Source organism: Podarcis muralis, chromosome 17, assembly GCF_964188315.1.
Source record: "Podarcis muralis chromosome 17, rPodMur119.hap1.1, whole genome shotgun sequence".
In the NCBI taxonomy this organism is placed as follows: Eukaryota; Metazoa; Chordata; class Lepidosauria; order Squamata; family Lacertidae; genus Podarcis; species Podarcis muralis.
This window is the reverse complement of record NC_135671.1, coordinates 34586293-34608331: the sequence shown is the minus strand read 5'-3', so window position 1 is coordinate 34608331 and position 22039 is coordinate 34586293. Positions and strand designations below refer to the sequence as shown.

The window sequence follows — 22039 nt, the reverse complement described above, 5'->3', positions numbered from 1 at the left end:
TCCCTGATCGTTGGCCCTGCTGGCCAGGTGCTGGGAGCCCAACAGCACCTGGAGGGCTGCCGCAGGTTCCCCTTCCCTGTCTTGTGCCCTTCCTTTTCCTGAAAGAGGCCATGGTGGCAGAAGCACTGACTGGCAAACCCATTTGCCTTCCAGCTGCAGAAGTTTCGCAAATGAAGAAAGCGGCAGGAATGTGGAAGTCTTGGAATCGCCGGGTCAAGCAACTGCTCTCTTCCTACGTGGCCTTTTCCCCGCTGCAGGAGAACGGGGGTTTGGAGAGCAGGGTGGGGAGGGCTCCATGTATGCTGATGGACCGGCAATGCTGCAAAGCACCTCTGGCGGTGGGCTCTTTCTAGCCTTTGCTGGGTAAATAAGAATGAATGGAGACTCCCTTAGCTTCCCCATCAGTGAGGCAGGTCACGTGACACTGCTAGCTGGAGACAATCCGTATGACGGTTGCCTTGGCACTCTGTCCTCTGGCTCAGCCCAGACTCCCCAAGGTCCATAATGAGCCACTTTCTCAGCAGGGAGAAGGGAAAGAATCCCCCTCCCTCGCTCTTTGTTCTCCCAGCTGCTCTAGGGGCAGCTGCTGGGTGCATCCTCATTTACAGCTTGAAACAGGTTTAGCTCCAATGGCTCCCCACCACATAGTAACCTGGGAGTGATAGTTTTGAGAGAGTGCTGAGTAGAAAAGCCCCTTGATGGAACTTTGGTGCCCAGAGTTCCTTGGTCCAGAGTTATTGTGTCAGCAAGAGAGAAGCTTGCAGCTCTCTTAAACTTGCACTGCAGATATGCTCAGAGTGTCTTGCCTCCTCAGCCCTAGAGAGGAGAAGGCCTCCCAGTTTCCAACATGCACCAAATTGACTCATTTAGGAATTTGGCACCTTCTAGTATATCCCCCAGCCTATGTGGTTTGCACTCAGCTCACTGCCCCCTTTGCTGCCCCTCCACTCCTTCCACACCAATCCTCCTTTGCACCAGGCACTTTGCACCTGCACCTCTCTGAGCTCTGCTTGTTTGCCCTTCTATGGGTTTATTTCTTTGGGGGCTGCAGAGAGCTAATAGCTCGCTGCTTTTAACTGACCTGATCCCTCCTGAGTGGCCAAGAGGACCTAGCTGGATGCTGGCGTGACGCCTTGCTTGCCGGCTCCCGTGAGAACCCAGCCTCTGAACCTACTTTGGGTTCCTTCAGATGCCTACGGTGGAAGACCCTGCAAAGGGGGCGTCCTTCTTGACCAGCATCTGCCCCTGCTCTCTGTGCAGCCCATTTCCAAGTAAGAAAAATGACTGAGCTCAACGATTGTTGCTGGGTCTTGATCTCTTAGAGGGCTGCCTGCTTTTTTAAATTATCGTTGCAATTAATGTTACTGCCTTTGGGCTGCCAAAGGAAGAAACACGGGGCTGAGACTACCTGCCCCTGCTAGGGAACAGCATAAGAGACTGCTGAGGGAGACTTCCCCTTCCCTTTGACCTCCAAAGAACATAGAAGAGGCTTCCGTCCCCCAGCAGCGGCCTGTTGACAACTAGGTTGCTCAAGTGCCAGCTCTGTTCTGGTGCACAGAGACTTGTAGGGCACAGTCCATTGGCTGCAGCTTGGAGCAGGGCTTGTGCTGGCCCCTGGCCCAGACCATGTGTCATTTCTGGTGGGGGGTGGTGTTAGGTAATTGCCAGTTTCTTGGCATGTTGGATGGAGTATCTCGCATCCTCTCTGTAGTCCCTGCAGTTGGGGGAGGCATGCTGCTGTGGTCTGTGGGGTGTCCTCTTTCTGCATTGGGGCACATTGGTGTGGCCTTGTGGGGCGTCTGGGCTCCCCTTGGGCAGCTGGAAATGTGACCTTTTATGAAAGTGCTCTTTTTCCTATATTAGGTTAAAGACGTTTTAAAGGGTAAGAAATTAACTCAGGGTTGCTGCTGCTCAGGATGGATGAGGTGACGAGCTGCGGGTTAGATCTTGCACTCCTGCCCCTGCCCAATTCCTTTTTAAACCAAAATTTCACTTCTCATGTCCCTGGACAGAGGAACGATAAAGGGAAACAAATGCTCCAGGCAGCCTTTCTTTCCTGATCCCCATTCTTACTGCCCCCTCTTTGGTATTAGGGAAATTGGATTTTTATACAAGTGCCTACCTCCATGGTTGTTGCTCAGCCAGAGGCGTTGAAAGCCAATGCTAAAAACCAGAGGCCGTGAATCTGACTGTGTTACGGCTTTTATTTTATGCTTGGAGTGACATAAATATATAAAGTTTTTAGGGTGGGGGGAGTTCTAAAAACCTCTGTAAAAAAGACGTACTGGAATCTTGCACCAATAATAAACCTTGTTGAAACCTCATTTTCTTCTGGGTTGATTGGGTCATCTGGGCAATGAGACGGTCATTCATGTGGAATCTTGCAAGTCCTCCCTCTTCTCACTTCAAACTGAAACACCTCTTGCTTCCCAGCAATCTGCAAGTAAGGTGCAAACTGCGCCCCCCACAAAAGCCCTAGCACAATACACTAACTTAACATTAGTTTCAAGTGAAATGAGATGGTGTGGAGGACAGAGAGAGGAGGGTGGCCTTGAAAAGCAGGTAGAGGTTGGCTTTCGGTATGAATAAAGTCTTTCCTGTTTCCCTACATGGATTCCCTCTTGTTCCAGCTGTGACTCATGTGATCCTAGCTAGGGTGATGTTGCCTGGCCTTTCTACAGGGGAAACCAAAGGCTTGTGATGAATCTGGGCTCAAACCCCAGTTTCTTAACTATGGAGCCTTCCCTCCCCATGTTGTCTTGAGATTTACTCAAACATTTGCCCATGTGGGGCATCCAGAAGCTGCCCGCTGGTTCTGTGTGATGGATTCTATTCCTCTCCTCCCTTGCGAAGAAGAGCTGGACCGGCGCTGGGGCTTGTGACACGCAGGAAACAAGTTTGCATTTACTCTAAGGGATAAACTTGGTTGTCTAGATTAGGTAACACCTCTGTCACCCAACAGGGTGGTTTGGGTGCACCTGTTTGAGGAGCAAGGCAGAAGGAGGAGTAGAACATAGGTGCCCTGGCGGATGCTTGCGTTGTCCTAAGCAACTCTTGTTTCCAAATAACGGGAGCCAAGCAGGGGCACGTAAATACCTTTAGCTAGCCTTGGCTGCCTCTTTGGTCCTAGTCCACGGAGACTTCAGCTTTGCCAGTGCCATTGCTTAGCCCTAGGCTAAACACAGATCCATTAAAGATCAGGCTCCAGCAGTAGCTAGAATTGGATAAATCTTGTATCTTCATCTTGTCTCTCTCGACCTGAAAAGCTGTAGCTGAGTCCTGCACCTTAGAGAAGCAGACAGGGCATACTGTAGAGGCTCTGCTCCGTGCAACTGGCTGAAGGTGGGAGGACAAACACTGGGTAGTGCAAATCTCTCCAGAAGGCTGCAGGTGGGCAGAGCCATCCTGGTAGAGATGCCTGAGGACAGGCAGCGGTAGAAAGGAAGCGTAGGATGGTGATCTGCAAAAGAAAGAGGTTCTGTCAGCTGGATCTGACACCCCCCAGAGGATGACCATGTTCATAATGACAGTGGGGACATCATGTAGCCAAGACACTAAAAGCAAGTCCTCTTTTTAAAGTGAGCACACACAACACTGTCATCCAGTCATTCCTATTTCATTTTTCCTTTAGTTCTTCTGTCTTTTCTCAGAACACAGAAAAACTGACTTTTTCAGAACAGAAGAGTAACACATTCTCCACAGAGGTCAATGATGCCTTTAGAGTTACTCTTCTGGGCAATGATAACAGCTGTGGACACATTTTTCTTACTGCTTTTGTGGTGTTCACCATTTTATGATCAACAAAATTGATACTTTAATTATTCTAAGAGCTTTTTATGAAAGAAGTACAAAAAAACACTATAACATTATAGTGCTATTGTCATATTGTGTCATCTTCTTTGGCGATCACTCGTAGCCAAGTAAGATTGTCTTCCATGAATACAGTCTTAACAGTGAGTCTGTAAGTGACTGTGGAGGCCAATTCTGGATCCACACATCTTTCCATTGTGGGGACATAGGTTTCTGGGCGGGAGTTGATGGTGAGGGTTTGCCAAACGTGCCTTCCTCTTAGCTCACTTCTCCCTTTTGTCCTGAGTTGTGTAATATTGCTATAAAACCACAGTGAATTAGCATTTTAGCGTTGATGTTCTAGCACTTTTAAAAAGTCCCAGAAAAGTGTTTTAGCAAAAGTTCAATTTTTAAATATAAAAATGGAGTCACAAAATGGTGCCCAACCCAAAAACTATAATGAATGTGTGCTGAGCAGCAGATGGCTTCACCTGCACTGCACCCACTGGTCTTGATGGAAAATAGTGGGCTATACATCTTTCTAACCACTTGCTCCTGCAGAAGCCAAACTAATGCTCCAGCCCTTGTGCAGTTCAGCACAGAGCTTGTGTTAGTCACACAAATACAGCAGACATGTAATACAAGTTTATGTTTGGAGAGCTTCGGATCACTACGTTCTTAGTGGTCAACAATCCCAGCAAAAGCTGGAAACTAGAGTGACTTAGTTTATGAATGCACACTTCTCCACAGCTCAGAGGCTAACCTGTTCTAGGCAACCTCCTTAGGTACCCATCTGGGTGCGGACCCAATTCCCAGCTTGCAGCAGAGAGATGGTGATAGGTTCTGGATTCCCAGTAGTGTCTACTACCTCCAGCAGTTTCAGGTCTGCAAATGCAGCTTCCGATACGTTGGCTGCCAACAAACGGTTGGATCTAGAAAACAAAGGAGGATTTGTGTGTGAAATGGGGAAAGCGCTGATATGTGAGCGTTTGGTTTTTTAAGAAAACAACTACAACACAGTTCCTGGAACTTTGAAATAGCTCCAGAGGATGAGTTTAATTCAAAGGAGTCAGAAATGTGATACTGTCACAGCACAACCCTATGCATGTTTATTAGGAAGCGAGGCACCAACTTGACTGCAAATGTGTACAGCCATAACATTGTCTGTAGCAGCAGTATCTGCTTTTCTCAGTTGCCATCCATTTTCTGTTAAATGGCCTTTCCAGCTGGTGGACTTCTTAAATTCAAATATAGCTTGTAACTTTTATTCTTTTTAATGAATTTGCTAGTTTACAAAGGTTCTGAAATCCAAACAGGGCTTGGAGTTTGAGGAATTCTGTTCCAAATATATTTTGAAAGTGCTGCGTGCATATCCAGTAAATTAAATACGTATTCATTCATGCTGTTTTAAAGCACATTTTTCTTTCTGTATGACATTTCCATGCTGCCCCAGATTGTAAAGTTCTCTGGGTGCTTTGGTGACACGACAAGGAAGACCTATCTATAATCAACCAATTGGAGCTGTGACTGGCCAGCTTCTTCTCCAAACAAGGAACTGCTTTTCCCTGAGCAGAGTTCAGGAGACGGCCCAGCAGCATCACCACTCAAATTAGGTACCCCTGTATCTAAATTTACTTAATGAAATCTGTGACCAAGATCCAGATAAACTCATTGTGGGGATCACACAGGGTCCCCAGACGTTTCACCGTCTATTTATCCCTGTGCCACCACTTTATTTCTCGCTGCCACGACCCAGGCCCTACCTGGTACAATACTGAGTCCAGTCGGGGTTAAATTGGAACGTAAACTTCTGTTTATTTATTGCAGTTTAACAAGCGTGAAGTTTCATAAACGGTATCGGTCAATTACATTCATGGGGTGCCTATCCAGACCTATAACTACCTGCTCTCACTCACTAAACCACCTCTCAGATATTTACTTGTCTTCCTAGCTCCTAACTGTTCCTGACTCAGTTTATTTTGCTACACTAACTCAACCTACCCACAGACTCTATCCCAATTCACTCCCACTCCAACCAACCTCCCAACGAACTCCCCCTTCGCCCCTCCCAGAGCTGGTTTTATAGTCCCTCTGACTCCACCCACCTGGGTTCTGATTGGGTAACCTGTTTAACTATTTCACCTCCAGCACTCTCATATGTTAACGTCACACTCATTATCTTCTGTTCAGAGTTTTGATTCATGTCAGCAAGCAGCACAATATTTGTGGGAGCGGGGAGGGGAGAGAAAAGGGCCCTCACTCAACAGAGAAAGCAACACCTGTTATGGTAGACACAATGAAAGGTTTACTGCTTCATGATGAACAAACATTTATTTTCTAATGCAGAATGGATTATTTTTGTTTTATGCATTTTGTATTCCCACTTTGTATTTTTTGTGAACCGCCCTACGATCTTTCGATGAAGGATGATATGCAAATCTAATAAATAAGAATAAAAATATAAAATCTCTTATCAACATCCTATGAAATATCTGGTATTATGATACTCATACATACTGTGATTATATGAGCCATATAATTAACTGCAGAGTCCAACAGCATTTTATTGGGGGGGTTTACAACTACTTTCCCATCTAGTTCCAGTCACAATTTTTATGTTCACTATTTCTGTTTTTGTTTGTTAGTAAATGATTGAATGTTACAGTGAATGTCCAACATCTGGTGAAATCTACAAATGCACAGATATACGGATATACTGACAGGTATCAGTTAGTGAGGGGGGTGGGGGAGAGAGAGAGATGAAATGTCCTGCCACCCACTTGCTATGGGGATATTTTGGGCTGAACTATCTATGATGCTCTCAGTCACATAGAAGTTTGTCCCAAATGTTTTATCAACCTCTTTTGAAGGTGTTATAGTAAAGGTGAATATATGACTCTCAGCCTCCTGCAAAAACTCAAGATGCAAGTCTTGGGAAGGAAGTAAATTTTTCAGGGGTTAGAGGATGGAGTATCAATGGCCCTCTCCATGAATAACAAATCAGAATTAGTGTGCAAAATTGCAGAAAAAATTGTGCGAAGCAATTGGTTTAATTCAAGCAGGTACTCTAACTTCTTGGTGTAGAATTTGGCTTGCATTTCTGCAGATTTCAAGTGTAGACTAAATGTGCAAAGAACACAGGCATGACATTTTGTTTGATGCATTCCACCTTTAAAATATAGACAACAGCAATTCAGACCTCAGGATTACATTGTATTTTAAAACGCAACACACACACACACACACACACACACACACACACACCTGTATGAGCAGTGGGAATGTAATAATCTCCGTACCCAAGTGTCTATCCAAACTCTTGTAGTCAATTGTCATTTCCCTTACCTGAGAGTGATGACACGGATGTTGGGTGCTGTGAGGAAGGCCTCAGCCATAATGACAGCAATCCTGTTATGCTGCAGGTATAGATATTCTAGTGATTCTGGTAGGTCTGGTGGAACATAGGACAGCTCATTATAGCTCAGATCCAGGAGCTGGGAAAGCAAAACCAATAAAACGTTGGAGTCCCAGAGATTCCTGCCAGATCTGGAGCATCATTAGGGAGAGCAGGTGCTGGACATAGGCAGATCAGTCTTGGATTGTGAGTGACAACAACACAATCATTTGGTTTTCTTCTATACGCACCACTGAAATCAGCTGGGGTAGCATAACAGCACTGAAGCCCTAAGTGGGCCAGTGCAGGAGAACAACTGGTGGATAGTTCCCCTTAGGGCTCAAACATAGGTCCATGATTCTGGCATCCAAATGCTTTAAGCAGGATTTGTAGGACCCATACTCTTGCCTGTGTTCCGAGAGTTACTAAAACAACAACTGAAAGAGAGAATGGGCTTATCCACACTTACCTTTCCTTGGCTCTTTCCAGGCATCACCCACCCCTTAAATTTCCGTGTCTGAGCACCCTTCTTTTTTGCTCCAGAGCTTTCACTGCGAAAACCTGCTCTTTAAAGCTCAGTCAGGGCAAATGGCAATCCATGGAGACAATAAACTGACATTTGCTCCGATTGAACGCTAAAGAGCATGTTTTCGCAGAGAAAGCACGGGGGTGGGGGAATAAAATAAAATTGCTCAGACACAGCTTTTAAGCGTGGACCTGTGCCTGGAAAGAGCAGGGTGAAAGTTAAGTGTGGATAAGCTCAGAGTCCAGTAGCTGGGAACAGAAGCCCACATTAGCAGGAAAACAAAGTCACTATAGAAACATGCTGAATTTTGAGTACTTTTAAGCAGGGGCTTAATAGAGTAACAGAGCACATGCAATTATTATATTGCAGCGAATACAGGTTTTAGGCATATTCTGAGGGAGATAAAACCCACGTTTCTCCAGGGAAAAGCCATCATAGGAGACCAACATCTCTCTTTTGTGTGTTGGCAAAACTCACATTGCACAGCACATAACTGGTATGCCAGACTTTTCAGAGAAATGAAATAATTCCTTAGTTGGTTCCATTGGATGCATCCAGCTCACAAGGCCCCTCCCCTCTCCATCGCCAGCACACAATATTCAGAGGGAGAACTTGCATCATCTGTGTATGGAGAGTCCTCGTCATGGTGATGGTTAATAGTTGTCATCCTACATGAATTTGTCTAATCCCTTTGCAAAGTATGAAGTCGTTGCCATGGCCTGCGCCAGTGCATCCTGCAAATTTGTCTTGCATTGTGTAAAGAAGTACTTTCTCTAGTCTGCCCTGAACTGACAGCAATTCAACTTCTTTAAGGTAAAGGTAAAGGGACCCAGACCATTAGGTCCAGTCGTGGCCGACTCTGGGGTTGCAGCGCTCATCTCGCTTTATTGGCCGAGGGAGCCGGCGTACAGCTTCCGGGTCATGTGGCCAGCATGACTAAGCCGCTTCTGGTGAACCAGAACAGCACATGGAAACGCTGTTTACCTTCCTGCCAGAGCGGTACCTATTTATCTACTTGCACTTTGACGTGCTTTCAAACTGCTAGGTTGGCAGGAGTAGGGACCGAGCAACGGGAGCTCACCCCATGGATTCGAACTGCTGACCTTCCGATCGGCAAGTCCTAGGCTCTGTGGTTTAACCCGCAGCGCCACCCGCGTCCCTTTCAACTTCTTTAGGTGACCCCAAATTCTAGGCAGCATAGGAGGAGAAAAATAAGCTTTCCTTAGTAGCTAAGGACAAAGGCCCTGCCTTACACTTGTTCCCGCTTTTCCCAGGATGGCTCCTGGTTTCCAAGCAGATCTCCCCATGCCCAGATTAGGAAAAGATCCAGCCCAGAGACTGTTTTACTGTGAAGCCTTAGTTGTGTTATTGCTGTCCTAAAACCAGCTTCTGAGCCACTGGAGCACACAGAAGTGCACCTGCCTGCCGACAGACTCACCTTGAGTCCATGCAGCTCTTGCCAAGTGCCTGGGTAGATGCCGCTGATCCGCAGGCGGTTGTGGGCCAGGTGTAGCTCCTTGAGCATCGTGAGGTTGACCAGCCGCTCTGGAGAAAGGGAGTTGAGCTGGTTTTTCTGAAGATTGAGGACCTGAAGGCTGGAGGGGAGCCCCGCCGGCAGGAGCGTGAGCTGGTTGCCCGAAATGTCCAGGGTCTCCAGGCGCCTCAGTTTGCGGAAGGCCAGGCGATGGATGTGGGCGCTGTAGAGGTGGTTGTAGCTGAGATTGAGCTCGACCAAGGCGTAGGTGGCCGCAAAGTCCTGCAGCCCAATGTGCGCAATCTGGTTGTGCAGCAGCATGAGGGAACGGACCCTGCGCGGCAGTCCGGGCGGCACGTGCTCCAGCCGGTTGTTGTACATGTGGAGCGTGTGGAGGGAACGAAGGCGAGCAAAGGCCTCGGGGTGGACTCCCGAGGCGGTTAGGGCGTTGCTCTGCAGCAGGAGGTACTGGAGACCCCGAACGCGGCTCAGGCGCTCAGGGGGCAGGTGGCTCAGGTGGTTCCGACCCAGGTGCAGGATTGCAATGTTGGGGGGGAGGCCAGCAGGCACCTGCGTCAGGTTGTTGTTGGAAAGATCCAAGTACTCCAGGCTCTTCAGCCGGCTATAGAGAATCAAGAGCTGAACATTAGGAGACCCGCCAAAGCAGCATCCGCTCTCCTGTGGTCTTCCAGTTCCCCAGAGCTGGCCCCGGGAAACCCAGCCGCCCTGGCTCTTGGCTTTGCCACTCATACCCACCAGGGGAGCCCCATTAAGAACAAAACAAAACAGTCACCTGAAGGTGGCGGGGTCAAGGCCATCATTGGACAGGTTGTTGTTCTGCAGGTAGAGCTCCCGGAGGCGCCACTGGCTGCTCAAGGCCCCTTTCGGGATGCGGGAGATGCGGTTGTTCTGCAAAGTGGAGCCTAGTGGTTAAGGAGGATCCCCTCCACTGCTCCCACCCCACCAGCCCAGGCGTTGGGATGTGAATAGATGCCAAGAGGATATATTTTTTAGATATTATCTTTCTATTTTGTCAGGGAGCAAAGATTTGCCCTTTTCTATTTGTAGGGAGTTGTGTGTGAGGTTTTTTTGTTAGGGTTTTGTTTTTGTTTTGTAGTGAAGTAAAACACACCCACCCACCCTACTGAGTAAAACTAAAAACCAACTATTTGGGGGCAGGCCAGCGGTAGAGTAAATGTGAGTAAATGCCATTAAACTAAGTGGGATTTGTTTTTCACTAAACATCTGTGAGATTAAGGGCAAGTGTCTTTGAAAATGTTCTAAATGAACATAAGGTAAAGGTAAAGGGACCCCTGACCATTAGGGCCAGTCGTGGCCGACTCTGGGGATGCGGCGCTCATCTTGCTTTATTGGCTGAGGGAGCCAGCGTACAGCTTCCGGGTCATGTGGCCAGAATGACTAAGCCGTTTCTGGCGAACCAGAGCAGCGCACAGAAACGGCGTTTACCTTCCCGCCGGAGTGGTACCTATTTATCTACTTGCACTTTGACGTGCTTTCGAACTGCTAGGTTGGCAGGAGCTGGGACCGAGCAACAGGAGCTCACCCAGTCGCGGGGATTCGAACCACTGACCTTCTGATCAGCAAGGCCTAGGCTCTGTGGTTTAACCCACAGCACCAATCCAATTCCACAACTGGTGGGCCTTGGCACTGAAGAGTCAGGCAAACAAAGGCTCTGGGTTTAGTATTCCAACTTTCTTGTCCTAACTGCTGGGCCCCATCCTCCTTGAGCTACAATCTGGGGCTCCCGACTCCCCTTCTCTCCCTCAGCTCCCCAGTTCATGGATGGGCTCCGTTCTCTTGACTGCCTGAATCAAGCCTCTGCTTCTATCCCATCCAGGTGGGAAATCTCAGCTGCCAACCTGTAAGTGGAGGCGGACGATGGCCCGGGGCAAGTTTTGGGGCACGTAAGTGAGCAGGTTGCTGGAGAAGATGAGGGTGCTCACGGCATCGGAGCCGTTGAAGGCATCAAAGGGCAGCCCTGTGTTGTTCAGCTGGTTGTTGTGCATATAAACAGACCTGTGGGGGGGAAAGGTAAGGGACAGGTTAGGAGTGCCACCTTGTGGGCTGGCCTCATTGAGTCCTAGGGGCAGCACCCCATCCTGGATCTAAATGCTATCTGTTATGTACTGAAGTTCTCACCCTGGGCCAGCAGGGGGATACTGTAGATAGTTATGCAAATAAGGGATCGAAAGTGACGTTCAGTGATTGGATAGCTTTAGAAAATTGTTACAGTTACGTTGTACTGGAGCTCTATATAAGCAGGCTGACTGAACCCTTCAGTTCAGTTCTGTCCTGGCCTGTGAATAAACAAGAGCTGTTTGAAGAATTGCTGTGTCGTCTGATATGTTCACCCACAACTTAACACTATCCCCTGAGCTTGACACTGGGCTGGTGATCCTGAAGGAAGAGCATCTTCTTTTCCTAAAGCAAAGTCATGCTGCAATCCTTGGCAGCTCTTTGTGGCTTTCAGGCTGGATAAGGAACTGGGGGAGCAGGGGAGAGGATAGCTGCTTCACTCTTTCCCTGCCAAGCATTTGTGTGCTCTCTCCAAGCTCTTTTCCTCCCTGGGGGAACCCTATAGGTCGCCCTGCTGCCACCCCACCCTCAAGTGATAAATTAGCCTGATGTAAGGGGAGCAGTAGAGGGTGCCTCTGAGCAAATACACAGTGCCTTTCTTCCTCGTTTCAGAACCCCAGCAAGCCTCTTGAGCAGAGGGTGTGCCTCTGATTTTCAGAAAGTAAATTACAGTGGACGCTCGGGTTGCAAACGTGATCCGTGTGGGATGCACGTTGGCAACCCGCAGCATTCGCAACCCGCATCTGCACACACGCGGGTTGCAATTTGGTGCTTCTGCTCATGCGCAAAGCGCGATTTAGCGCTTCTGCGCATGCGCAAAGCGCGATTTAGCGCTTCTGCGCCCAGCGCGACCGCTGAAACCCGGAAGTAACCTGTTCTAGTACTTCTGGGTTTCAGCGATCTGCAACCTGAAAAAAACGCAACCTGAAGCGGCTGTAACCCGAGGTATGACTGTATAACTTTCTCTCTTACTGAGATCCCTGTAGTAACTAATATCATGCTAAAGGGTGTCTGCCAACACTCTGTGGTCTTGCTTATGTTGGAATGTGTACCAGTCCTCTGTCCCACTTTTACCTGAGGCCAGGTTTATGCCCAAAGGTAAATGGGTAGACACGAGTCAGGTGGTTTGCAGCAAGGTCCACAATCCGCAGAGTGCTGGGTAGGAGCTGCGGCGCCACTGAAAGCTGGAAATAAAAAAAACACCGACTCACAAAATGGTAAAGGCGGAAGGGACCCCAAGGGTCATCCAGGCCAACCCTCTGAGATGCAGAAAGATGTTGAACTGACTCCAGCTTCCTATATCCTCACCCACCTATGGCCTGTTCAGAGGGGAAGCAGCCAGAAACATTGTAGCCTAAGAACTGGCCGGCCAGGCCCAGCCACACATCAGCAGAAAGGTCCTTTCAGATTTCAAAGTGGTGGTAGAATATGGAGCCTGCTTGCCTGCTCCGTGGTAATAACGGTAATAACAATAATAACAATAATAACAATAATATATTATTTATACCCCACCCATCTGACTGGGTTTCCCCAGCCACTCTGGGTGGCTTCCAACAGAATATTAAAATGCAATAACCTATTAAACATTATAATAATAATAATAATAATTTATTATTTATACCCCGCCCATCTGGCTGGGTTTCCCCAGCCACTCTGGGCGGCTTCCAACTGAATATTAAAAACAGTACAGCATCAAACATTAAAAACTTCCCTAAAGAGGGCTGCCTTCAGATGACTTTTAAAAGTAAAATAGTTGTTTATTGCTTTGACATCTGCTGGGAGGGCGTTCCACAGGGCAGGAGCCACTACCGAGAAGGCCCTCTGCCTGGTTCCCTGTAACCTTACTTCTCGCAATGAGGGAACCGCCAGAAGGCCCTCGGCGCTGGATCTCAGTGTCCGGGCTGAACGATGGGGGTGGAGACGCTCCTTCAGATATACTGGACCGAGGCCGTTTAGGGCTTTAAAGGTCAGCACCAACACTTTGAATTGTGCTCGGAAACGTACTGGGAGCCAATGCAGATCTCTCAGAACTGGTGTTATGTGGTCCCGGCGGCCACTCCCAGTCACCAGTCTAGCGGCCGCATTCTGGATTAATTGCAGTTTCCGGGTCACCTTCAAAGGTAGCCCCACGTAGAGCGCGTTGCAGTAGTCCAAGCGGGAGATAACTAGAGCATGCACCACTCTGGCAAGACAGTCTGCGGGCAGGTAGGGTCTTAGCCTGCGTACCAGGTGGAGCTGGTAGACAGCTGCCCTGGACACAGAATTAACCTGTGCCTCCATGGACAGCTGTGAGTCCAAAATGACTCCCAGGCTGCGCACCTGGTCCTTCAGGGGCACAGTTACCCCATTCAGGACCAGGGAATCCCCCACACCCGCCCGCCCCCTGTCCCCCAAAAACAGTACTTCTGTCTTGTCAGGATTCAGCCTCAATCTGTTAGCCGCCATCCATCCTCCAACAGCCTCCAGGCACTCACACAGGACCTTCACCGCCTTCACTGGTTCTGATTTAAAGGAGAGGTAGAGCTGGGTGTCATCTGCATACTGATGAACACCCAGCCCAAACCCCCTGATGATCTCTCCCAGCGGCTTCATATAGATATTAAAAAGCATGGGGGAGAGGACGGAACCCTGAGGCACCCCACAAGTGAGAGCCCAGGGGTCTGAACACTCATCCCCCACCACCACTTTCTGGACACGGCCCAGGAGAAAGGAGCGGAACCACCGTATAACAGTGCCCCCAGCTCCCAGCCCCTCTAGACGGTCCAGAAGGATGTTATGGTCGATGGTGTCAAAGGCCGCTGAGAGATCCAGCAGAACTAGGAAACAGCTCTCACCTTTGTCCCTAGCCCGCCGGAGATCATCAACCAGCGCGACCAAGGCAGTTTCAGTCCCATGGTGAGGCCTGAATCCCGATTGGAAGGGATCCAAATGGTCCGCATCCTCCAGGCGTGCTTGGAGTTGTCTGGCAACCACCCGCTCAATCACCTTGCCCAAGAATGGTAAATTTGAGACTGGGCGATAGTTGGCCAAATTGGCTGGGTCTAAAGATGTTTTTTTAAGAAGCGGTTTAATGACCGCCTCTTTCAGCGGGTCTGGGAAGGCTCCCTCATAGAGGGAAGCATTCACCACCCCGCAGAGCCCATCGCCCAGCCCTTCCCGGCTCGCTTTTATCAGCCAGGATGGGCAAGGATCCAGGAGACAGGTGGTCGGTTTCACTTGTCCAAGCAGCCTGTCCACATCCTCGGAGGTAACAGATTGGAATTGATCCCATGTAACAGGACCAGACAGAACTCTAGCACTCTCCCACCCTGGCCCTGCTCCCACGGTGGAGTCTACCTCCTTCTGAATCTGAGCGACTTTATCTGCAAAAAACTTTGCAAAAGCATTGCAGGAGATCTTGGGGTCCCTACCAGGCCCCGGTGGTGCAGGTGGTTCCGATAGATTGCGAACTACCTGAAAAAGTATCCTGCTGCTGTTTTCTGCAGATGCAATGGAGGCGGTGAAGAAGGCCCTCTTCGCCGTCGCCATTGCCACTTGGTAGGCTCGACGTTGAGCTCTAGCCCGTGTCCGGTCTGATTCAGAATGAGTTTTCCGCCACCGGCGCTCTAGCCGTCTCAACGATTGTTTCATCACCCTCAGCTCCGGGGAAAACCACGGGGCTGTCCGGGCTCCATGCAATCGGAGAGGGCGCTTCGGAGCCAGACAGTCAATAGCCCTGGTTAACTCCGCATTCCAGCGGGCCACCAGGGAATCAGCTGAAAGGCCATCAACTTGGGATAAAACATCCCCTACCACTCTCTGGAAGCCAATTGGATCCATTAAGTGGCGGGGGCGGACCATCCGAATCGGTCCCACCTCCCTGGAGAGGGGAAGGGTCGCGGAGAAGTCCAGTTGCACCAGGAAGTGATCTGACCATGGCACTTCTTTTGTTTCGCTTTTAGATAATGTCAGATCACCAACATCTGTAGAGGTAAACACCAAGTCTAAGGCATGTCCGCGGCTATGAGTTGGGCCAAACTTATTCAGGGACAGCCCCATGGAGGCCATGCTTTCCACGAAGTCCCGAGCGGCCCCTTGTAAGGTCGTGTCGGCATGGATGTTAAAATCCCCTAGGACGACCAAGCTAGGTGTCTCCAGGAGCATATCCGCCACGACCTGAAGCAGCTCGGGCAGGGAATCCTTGGTGCAGCGGGGAGGTCGGTACACCAATAGGAATCCTGTACTGCCCCTATTGCCCAACTTCCAGAACATGCACTCAGAAAATTGGGTCTTCCCAATAGGACGCCTGGTGCAGACTAATGACTTCCTAAAAATCACTGCAACCCCCCCTCCCCGCCCACATGACCTGGGTTGCTGTGCGTAAGAGAAACCTGGTGGGCAAGCAGCGGCAAGGACAGGCCCATCTGCCTCATCCAACCAGGTCTCTGTCACACATGCCAGGTCAAATCCTCCATCCACAATCAGGTCGTGGATGGCAGTGGTTTTATTCATCATTGACCTGGCATTGCACAGCAACACTTTCAGGTCATTAAAAGCTTCCCTAAAGAGGGCTGCCTTCAGATGTCTTCTAAAAGTCTGGCAGTTGTTTTTCTCTTTGACATCTGGTGGGAGGGCGTTCCACAGGGCGGGTGCCACTACCGAGAAGGCCCTCCTGCCTGGTTCCCTGTAACTTGGCTTCTCGCAGCGAGGGAACTGCCAGAAGGCCCTCGGCACTGGACCTCAGTGGTGGTAGACTCAAGGAGAAAATGCAAAACCACATGTTTTAGAACTGTGTGCCATAGCAAGAACAAGCTTCCCACATACAGAAGCTGTTTCTCAACATTCCAATACCCTAGAGCAGGGTTTCCCAAATGTGGGTCTCCAGCTGTTTTTGGACCACAGCTCCCATCATCCCTTGCTAGCAGGGCCAGTGGTCAGGGATGATGGGAATTGTAGTTCCAAAATATCTTGAGATTCAAGTTTGGGAAACCTTGCTCTGGAGTGAACAAGAAACAGGATGGGGCTACGCAAACAGGAGCAGGCTTGATTCTCAAAGGTGCTGGGATACCAAGCATGATAAGCACCTCAGTGCTATCCTTGAGTGCACCCCTTTGCTTCCTTCCCATGGAAGTGAATGGTTCCCATTATTCCCTCTCAATGGAACTCACTTTTGAGTGGACAGATTCAATCCCCTCCCCAGACACGTGAGGGGCATTCAGCCTAACTTATATTGTAAAGTGGTAGAATGGGATGTGCAAACAAACATATATGCACGTTGTTTTTCATATTGTAAACTGTCCTGTGATCCTCAGATGAAGGGCAGTATAGAAATTTAATTGATTGGTTATAATAATAATAATACAATATAATACACACACTGAATAATGAAGAGTCTTAACATTATTATCTTCACATGCTTTCCTAATTGTTTAAATGAACCTACAAGACAATATATTAAATTGTTCATGGACAGCACTTCTCTTACAGAGCCGATCACACGTATCTCAAAACATCCTTCCATAAGGACTTGTGCATTCCTGGAGGGTGAATCTTGGATGCTGCTCTGAGTTCACGTAGGGCAAGATAAAAATGTAATAAATTATCCCCAATCACACCTGCTTTGAATGATCACTGTTCTTACTTTGAATATATTGGAGCTTTGCACAGAAATGTCAAAGATGTCATCTTGCATTCTGTAACCCTTTTTCCTCTATAGCTAGGCATGTAGTTTTTGGCTGCCCCTCTGGATTTTACTAATATGTTTTTGGTCCCTCTCACACCATCTTGAAGCATCTCAGATACATATCCAACAAAGATGGAAGCATTCTGAAAAAGATGCGCAGAAGGCAAGTGCCTGCTGGTGGCTGAGATTCTTGCAAATAACGCTGGCCTGTATCACAGATGGGAAACCTCCTGATCTCTCCAGGTAGATGTTATGGGACTCCAGCTCCCATCAGCCCCAGCCAGGAATGATGGGAACTGTAGTTCAGCAACGTATGGGGTGCAACACATTGCCTACCTGTCCCCTAGTGAATCCTACCGTCAACAGAAATCAGTGGCTACGAAGATCAAACCCTTCCTAAAACACAACTCACCTTATTGTTGGCCAGGTAGATGTACTGAAGCGATTGCAAGGACTCAAAGGCTTCATCTGGGAGACCTTTAAAACGGGACACATTAGAAAAAGGCAGATTTGGGATCTATGCCAAGCTGCTGGGTTAGCCTTGCTCCATGTCAGCATCCCCTCTACCGACTCTACCCACTAGATTTATGCCCAAGCAGCAGCAGTGATGGTCTTGAGTTCTCTTGCTGGGTCACGTGCAGCCAGTTCTGGATCTGAAGGGAGTTGATTAATTAATTAACAGCTCCTTCATGTGGAGCACCACAACTCCAAAAGACGGAAGGGCCAAAGACTGAGCATGAACCGTTTCCTTACAACAATCAACCCATCCACTTCTCAAGGGAACAAGCATCTTTGGTCACTTAGGTAAAGGTAAAGGGACCCCTGACCGTTAGGTCCAGTCGTGGCCGACTCTGGGGTTGCGGCGCTCATCTCGCTTTACAGGCTAAGGGAGCCGGCGTACAGCTTCCGGGTCATGTAGCCAGCATGACTAAGCCGCTTCTGGCGAACCAGAGCAGCGCACAGAAACACCGTTTACCTTCCCGCCGGAGCGGTACCTATTTATCTCCTTCCACTTTGACGTGCTTTCGATCTGCTAGGTTGGCAGGAGCAGGGACCGAGCAACGGGAGCTCACCCCGTCGCGGGGATTTGAACTGCCGACCTTCTGATCGGCAAGTCCTAGGCTCTGTGGTTTGATCCACAGCGCCACCCGGGTCCCCCCTTTGGTCAGTTAGGAGACAATTATTCATGTATTGGAGGGAGGGGCTGAAGGTCCCCTTAAAAGTTAATCCTTCAGAATGCCAGGGAACACCCTGCTCTCTTGGGTCTGCTCACCTTCAGAGGTGATGTGGTTGTTGTGTAGATTGAGGGTTCTCAGGCCAGCCAGTCGGGACACCTCATTGTAGGGCAGCTCCTGCAACTGGTTGTTCTGCAGAAAGAAAACCAGCAGATGGTCAGAATGAGTGGCAAGGCATTCACATGGACCCTGAGCTTGGTGGCTCCTGATCTCCTGCAGGTCCATACTTCCTAGCCAAAAGAATGCCCATTGCAGAAAGTTAACTCTTTATTGTCAAAGATAACACTTGCTGTCGCTTCTACAGCTCTGGATACACCAATCTAGTGTCTACGCAGCTATTCCCAGGCCCACACTCTATGGAGCAGTTGCAGCAACTAGGGGCTGCTCTCCCTCCACCCATTTATTTACCTTCCACTGACAGGCTGCGCACATGCAACTGGAGACTATGCCTGTGTGGAAACTGCCTCTGCTCTTCCCGCTTCAGTTCTCTCCTGGTTCTGGGAGACAGTGGTGCAGGAGAGGGTAGGATAGCACCCAGCCCTTCCCTTGCTTGCCTCTTCCTCCTCTTCCTCCAGCTCTGAAGCTCCCCCTACCTTGGATTCTTGCCTCCTGGCTCATACAAGCCCCCACAACCCACTGCCCCCCTCTCTCGAGTCAGACTCCAGCCCCGCTTCCCCCCAGTGCACAGTCCTCAGCATCCTGCCAGCCCCTGACATACTCCCACCCAACAGGGCCACCCTCCGCATCTGCCCAGGATCCCCTCCGCCACCTGCAGCGAAAGATGCTGGATGCCTGCAGAGATATTGCTAGGGAAGATGTGCAGGTCTAGGCCACCGCAGTCCACTGTCTCTTCTGCTGGGCAGGTGCAGTTGGCTGGGCAGCCAGGCACGTTCTGGGCTGGGATGCCTCCCCTGGGCTGGGATGTCACCAGCAGCAGTTCGCCGTCATCAAGGCTGTCGAGCAGGAAGCTGCAAGGGATGCTCGCCAGCAGGAATAGTAGAAGACGGCCATTGCCCAGCTGCTGGGGGCAGAGGTCAGGGCTAGTCAATAGGGGCTCTATACAACCATCCTGCACATGCTTTTCTCTCAATGCTTCCCCTGTCTGCTTCCCCAGGTAGGCCAGGAAGCCCCCCTTCTCTCCCCACCCCCATGATCCCCACTGGAAATGCAGAGCCCCTTAAAAGTATGGAAACGCCACATTGATTTGGAGGGGGGGGATATGGAAGGCACAAGGAGGTGCTTGTCTCTTCCAGCGTAGAGCTAGGCGAATGAGTGTGCTGCATGGGAGACGGGAGAAGCACCGCATGGTGGCAAAATGAAATAAAACAGAGGGCAGCCTGTGTTGTGAATGTTTAGGTAGAGTTCCTGTGCATGGGGAAGGGTGTCAAAGATGTGTGTGGGCTCATAAAACGGTTGCTGACTAGTTGAAGGTGGGGTGCCTACTCACAAACTGCTGTGCAAACCAGTGGCTTTATTGGGCCAGCATTTATTGGGGGAAGAAAATTGTGAACAGTTTGAGCCTAACAAGCCTGAGAGCTGCAGCTGAGGAACAGGATGTGGAATTGTGCGTGGAAGGGGAAGCTGCCAGGGTGTGGGGCGGCAGGGAGGATGGATGGATGACTGGGAGCATTCAAAGGGTTCCTTTGGCTTGAGGTTGCCAGGATCCTTTCAATCACTTCCCCACTCTCGTCTCCGCATGCCCCATTCAGGACAGGCCCAAGAAGTGGAAGAATCCATACGTCATCGTTTCCTATCAGTTAAGTCAATGCACAGCCCCATTAAAATGAATGGGAGCTGAGCTTTGTGGTCCTGAAATGGATTCAGGATTGCCCATCAGAAAGCAGAGCTGCCCGGCAATCCATCTCCACCCCTAATCTGTGGCATTCTTCTTCTTCTTTGGCGATCACTCGTAGCCGAGTAAGATTGTCTTCCATAAACACGGTTTTAACAATGAGTCCAAAAGTGACTGTGGAGGCCAGTTCTGGATCCACACGTCCTTCCACAGTGCAGGCATTGGTTTCCAGGCGGGAGCTGATGAGCGCTTGATAGCACAACCAGTCACATGGGCTGGTAATATTTTCAGCAGCCCCTTAATCCGAGAGTTGTGGCCCAGAAGACACTCTTCCTCTGGAGAGAGCCCTGGGCTTGCACTTCTGAGGTTGTACAGAGCAGCTGCTTTCAGAAGCAAGTAGTCTCAAGAGGCAGTGTGCCTCTGAACGCCAGTTGCTGGCCATCCCAAGCAGAGAGGACACTGTTGCATTCAGCTCCTGCCTGTGAGCTTCCCATAGGTATATGCTGGCCTAGACTAGCCTTTCCGCCCGATCCAGCAGGACTCATGTTTTTAACCATCTCTGCTTAGTATTCTTCCCTCCACATAGATGCCAACTAAAAAATTTGAAACGTATTGCCACAGAAATACAGTGACTTTCCAAGGTGCTATAAGAATACACTAAACCAAGGAGAATGGATTTTAGGGATCAAACAGCCCAGAAGGAGGGGAGGGGAAATGCTTTTCCAAATGGACCTTAAAATGGCACTGTCTGTATCCCTGTGGCCAATACTGGAGGGACCCAATGCCATTCCAGTGGCAATCTGGTACCTCTGGCCAGTTGGAAGGGCAGGAGGCCAGTTTGCCCCAAGGACGAGGGGTTATGCCCTTGGCAAGGTGCGCCTGGGTTTGCGTTCAGCTCCTTTGGGAATTCTTCCCAGCATGTCTGTAAATCGATCTTGGGAACCATAGAAGTCTGCTCAAAGCAGGAAACAACCAGTCCTTGTCTCCTGACCACCGGACACCAGTCTGTCAAACAGAAGAGACAGAAGCTAGAAGCCCTTGGTTCTGAGCCAAGGAGTCTTGTCTGCTTGTTAGCTTTCACTTTTATATTCAGAAAAAAAGAAGAAACAATATTTGGAAGTACGTTTACCCTTCTTCCCGCACCACACAGTTTCTGTGTCTTAACATCACTCAGGAGAAATAAATAAATAAATAAATAAATAAATAAATAAATAAATAAATAAATAAATAAATAAATAAATAAATAAATATAATAATAATAATAATAATAATAATAATAATAATAATAATAGAAACTCTTCACGACAGAAAGGGCTGCACATGTAAAGCATCATTATCATAATCAACAACCACCACCCCAACCTGCCTGCTGTGCGGTTGTTAACGACGCAGGAGACAACGATTTCCCCTCCTAGTCAGACCCCAAAAGAAAGCATACCTGCAGCATCCATTAATGCTGAATAACCCTAGGTTTTAGGCTGGACAACCGTTAACCCGCGCGGTGGCCCCTTTGCACCCAGGCGCAGCATGCACACGACCTTTCCGACCCCGCGCGACACGGGTCTTAACTCCCCGGCATCCCCGGCGCCTCCCACGCGAAAGGGGCAACTCCCCCCGCGCCCGCCGGCGGACCTCCCCGCCCCTCGGCCCCTCCGCGTCGCCCCCTGCCGGCGCGCTCCGGGGCGCCCGGGTCCCCGCTCGCTCACCATCGCCCTGCTCGGCTGGAGCCGCCTCTCCGCGGGAAGATGCCGCGGGTCGTGAATGGGATCCAGAGCCGCGCGGGGCGGCACCCCTTGCCCTCCCCGCTGGCTGGCTCGCTCGCCTTCCTTTCCCTTCTGAAACCAACCTCTTGATGCGGAGGAGCCCAAGGAGCGCAAGGGGAAGGAGCCGGGGGAAAGCCCTCCCCTTTCTTCCCCAAAGGCAACCGGGACGGACCTGTCGCCGCTGTTTCTGCGTGGGAGTGGGGAGGAAGGGGGGGGAGAAAATTGTTGCGTCTCCTTCTTGTTTTCCATCTGATCAAAGTTAAGACGTGCTATTGCATAACGCTGCCTCCGCGGAGAGAGGTGGGTG

At 49.7% G+C, this 22039-nt stretch overlaps 2 protein-coding genes across 7 annotated transcripts in view; one reads left to right on the top strand and one right to left on the bottom strand.

The window, feature by feature from the left end:
* Positions 1–2324, top strand: part of CC2D1A (coiled-coil and C2 domain containing 1A) — a 51584-nt gene extending 49260 nt beyond the window's left edge. For both annotated transcript variants that reach the window (XM_077921497.1, XM_077921498.1), the window contains exon 30: positions 154–2324. In XM_077921497.1, coding sequence (XP_077777623.1) covers positions 154–174 — 21 coding nt within the window. In that variant the 3' untranslated portion in view covers positions 175–2324. The remainder of the gene's footprint in view (positions 1–153) is intronic.
* On the bottom strand, positions 2187–21996 carry PODNL1 (podocan like 1). 5 transcript variants are annotated; one of them, XM_028713235.2, is made up of 11 exons: positions 21676–21996; positions 18947–19198; positions 18216–18309; positions 17355–17419; positions 12355–12464; positions 11064–11220; positions 9977–10092; positions 9148–9805; positions 7135–7283; positions 4553–4721; positions 2187–3460 (listed from the first exon to the last, which is right to left on the bottom strand). In XM_028713235.2, exons 1-10 carry the CDS (start codon positions 21979–21981, stop codon positions 4571–4573), a joined length of 2058 nt encoding a protein of 685 aa, XP_028569068.2. In that variant the 5' UTR covers positions 21982–21996; the 3' UTR covers positions 2187–3460; positions 4553–4570. The 5 variants fall into 5 exon arrangements, 4 of the variants coding, with proteins under 4 accessions (XP_028569068.2, XP_028569069.2, XP_028569066.2 ...); XM_028713236.2 differs by having other exon boundaries at positions 18947–19195; XM_028713233.2 differs by lacking the exon at positions 21676–21996 and adding an exon at positions 21408–21557.
* Between the last annotated feature and the right edge of the window lie 43 nt (positions 21997–22039).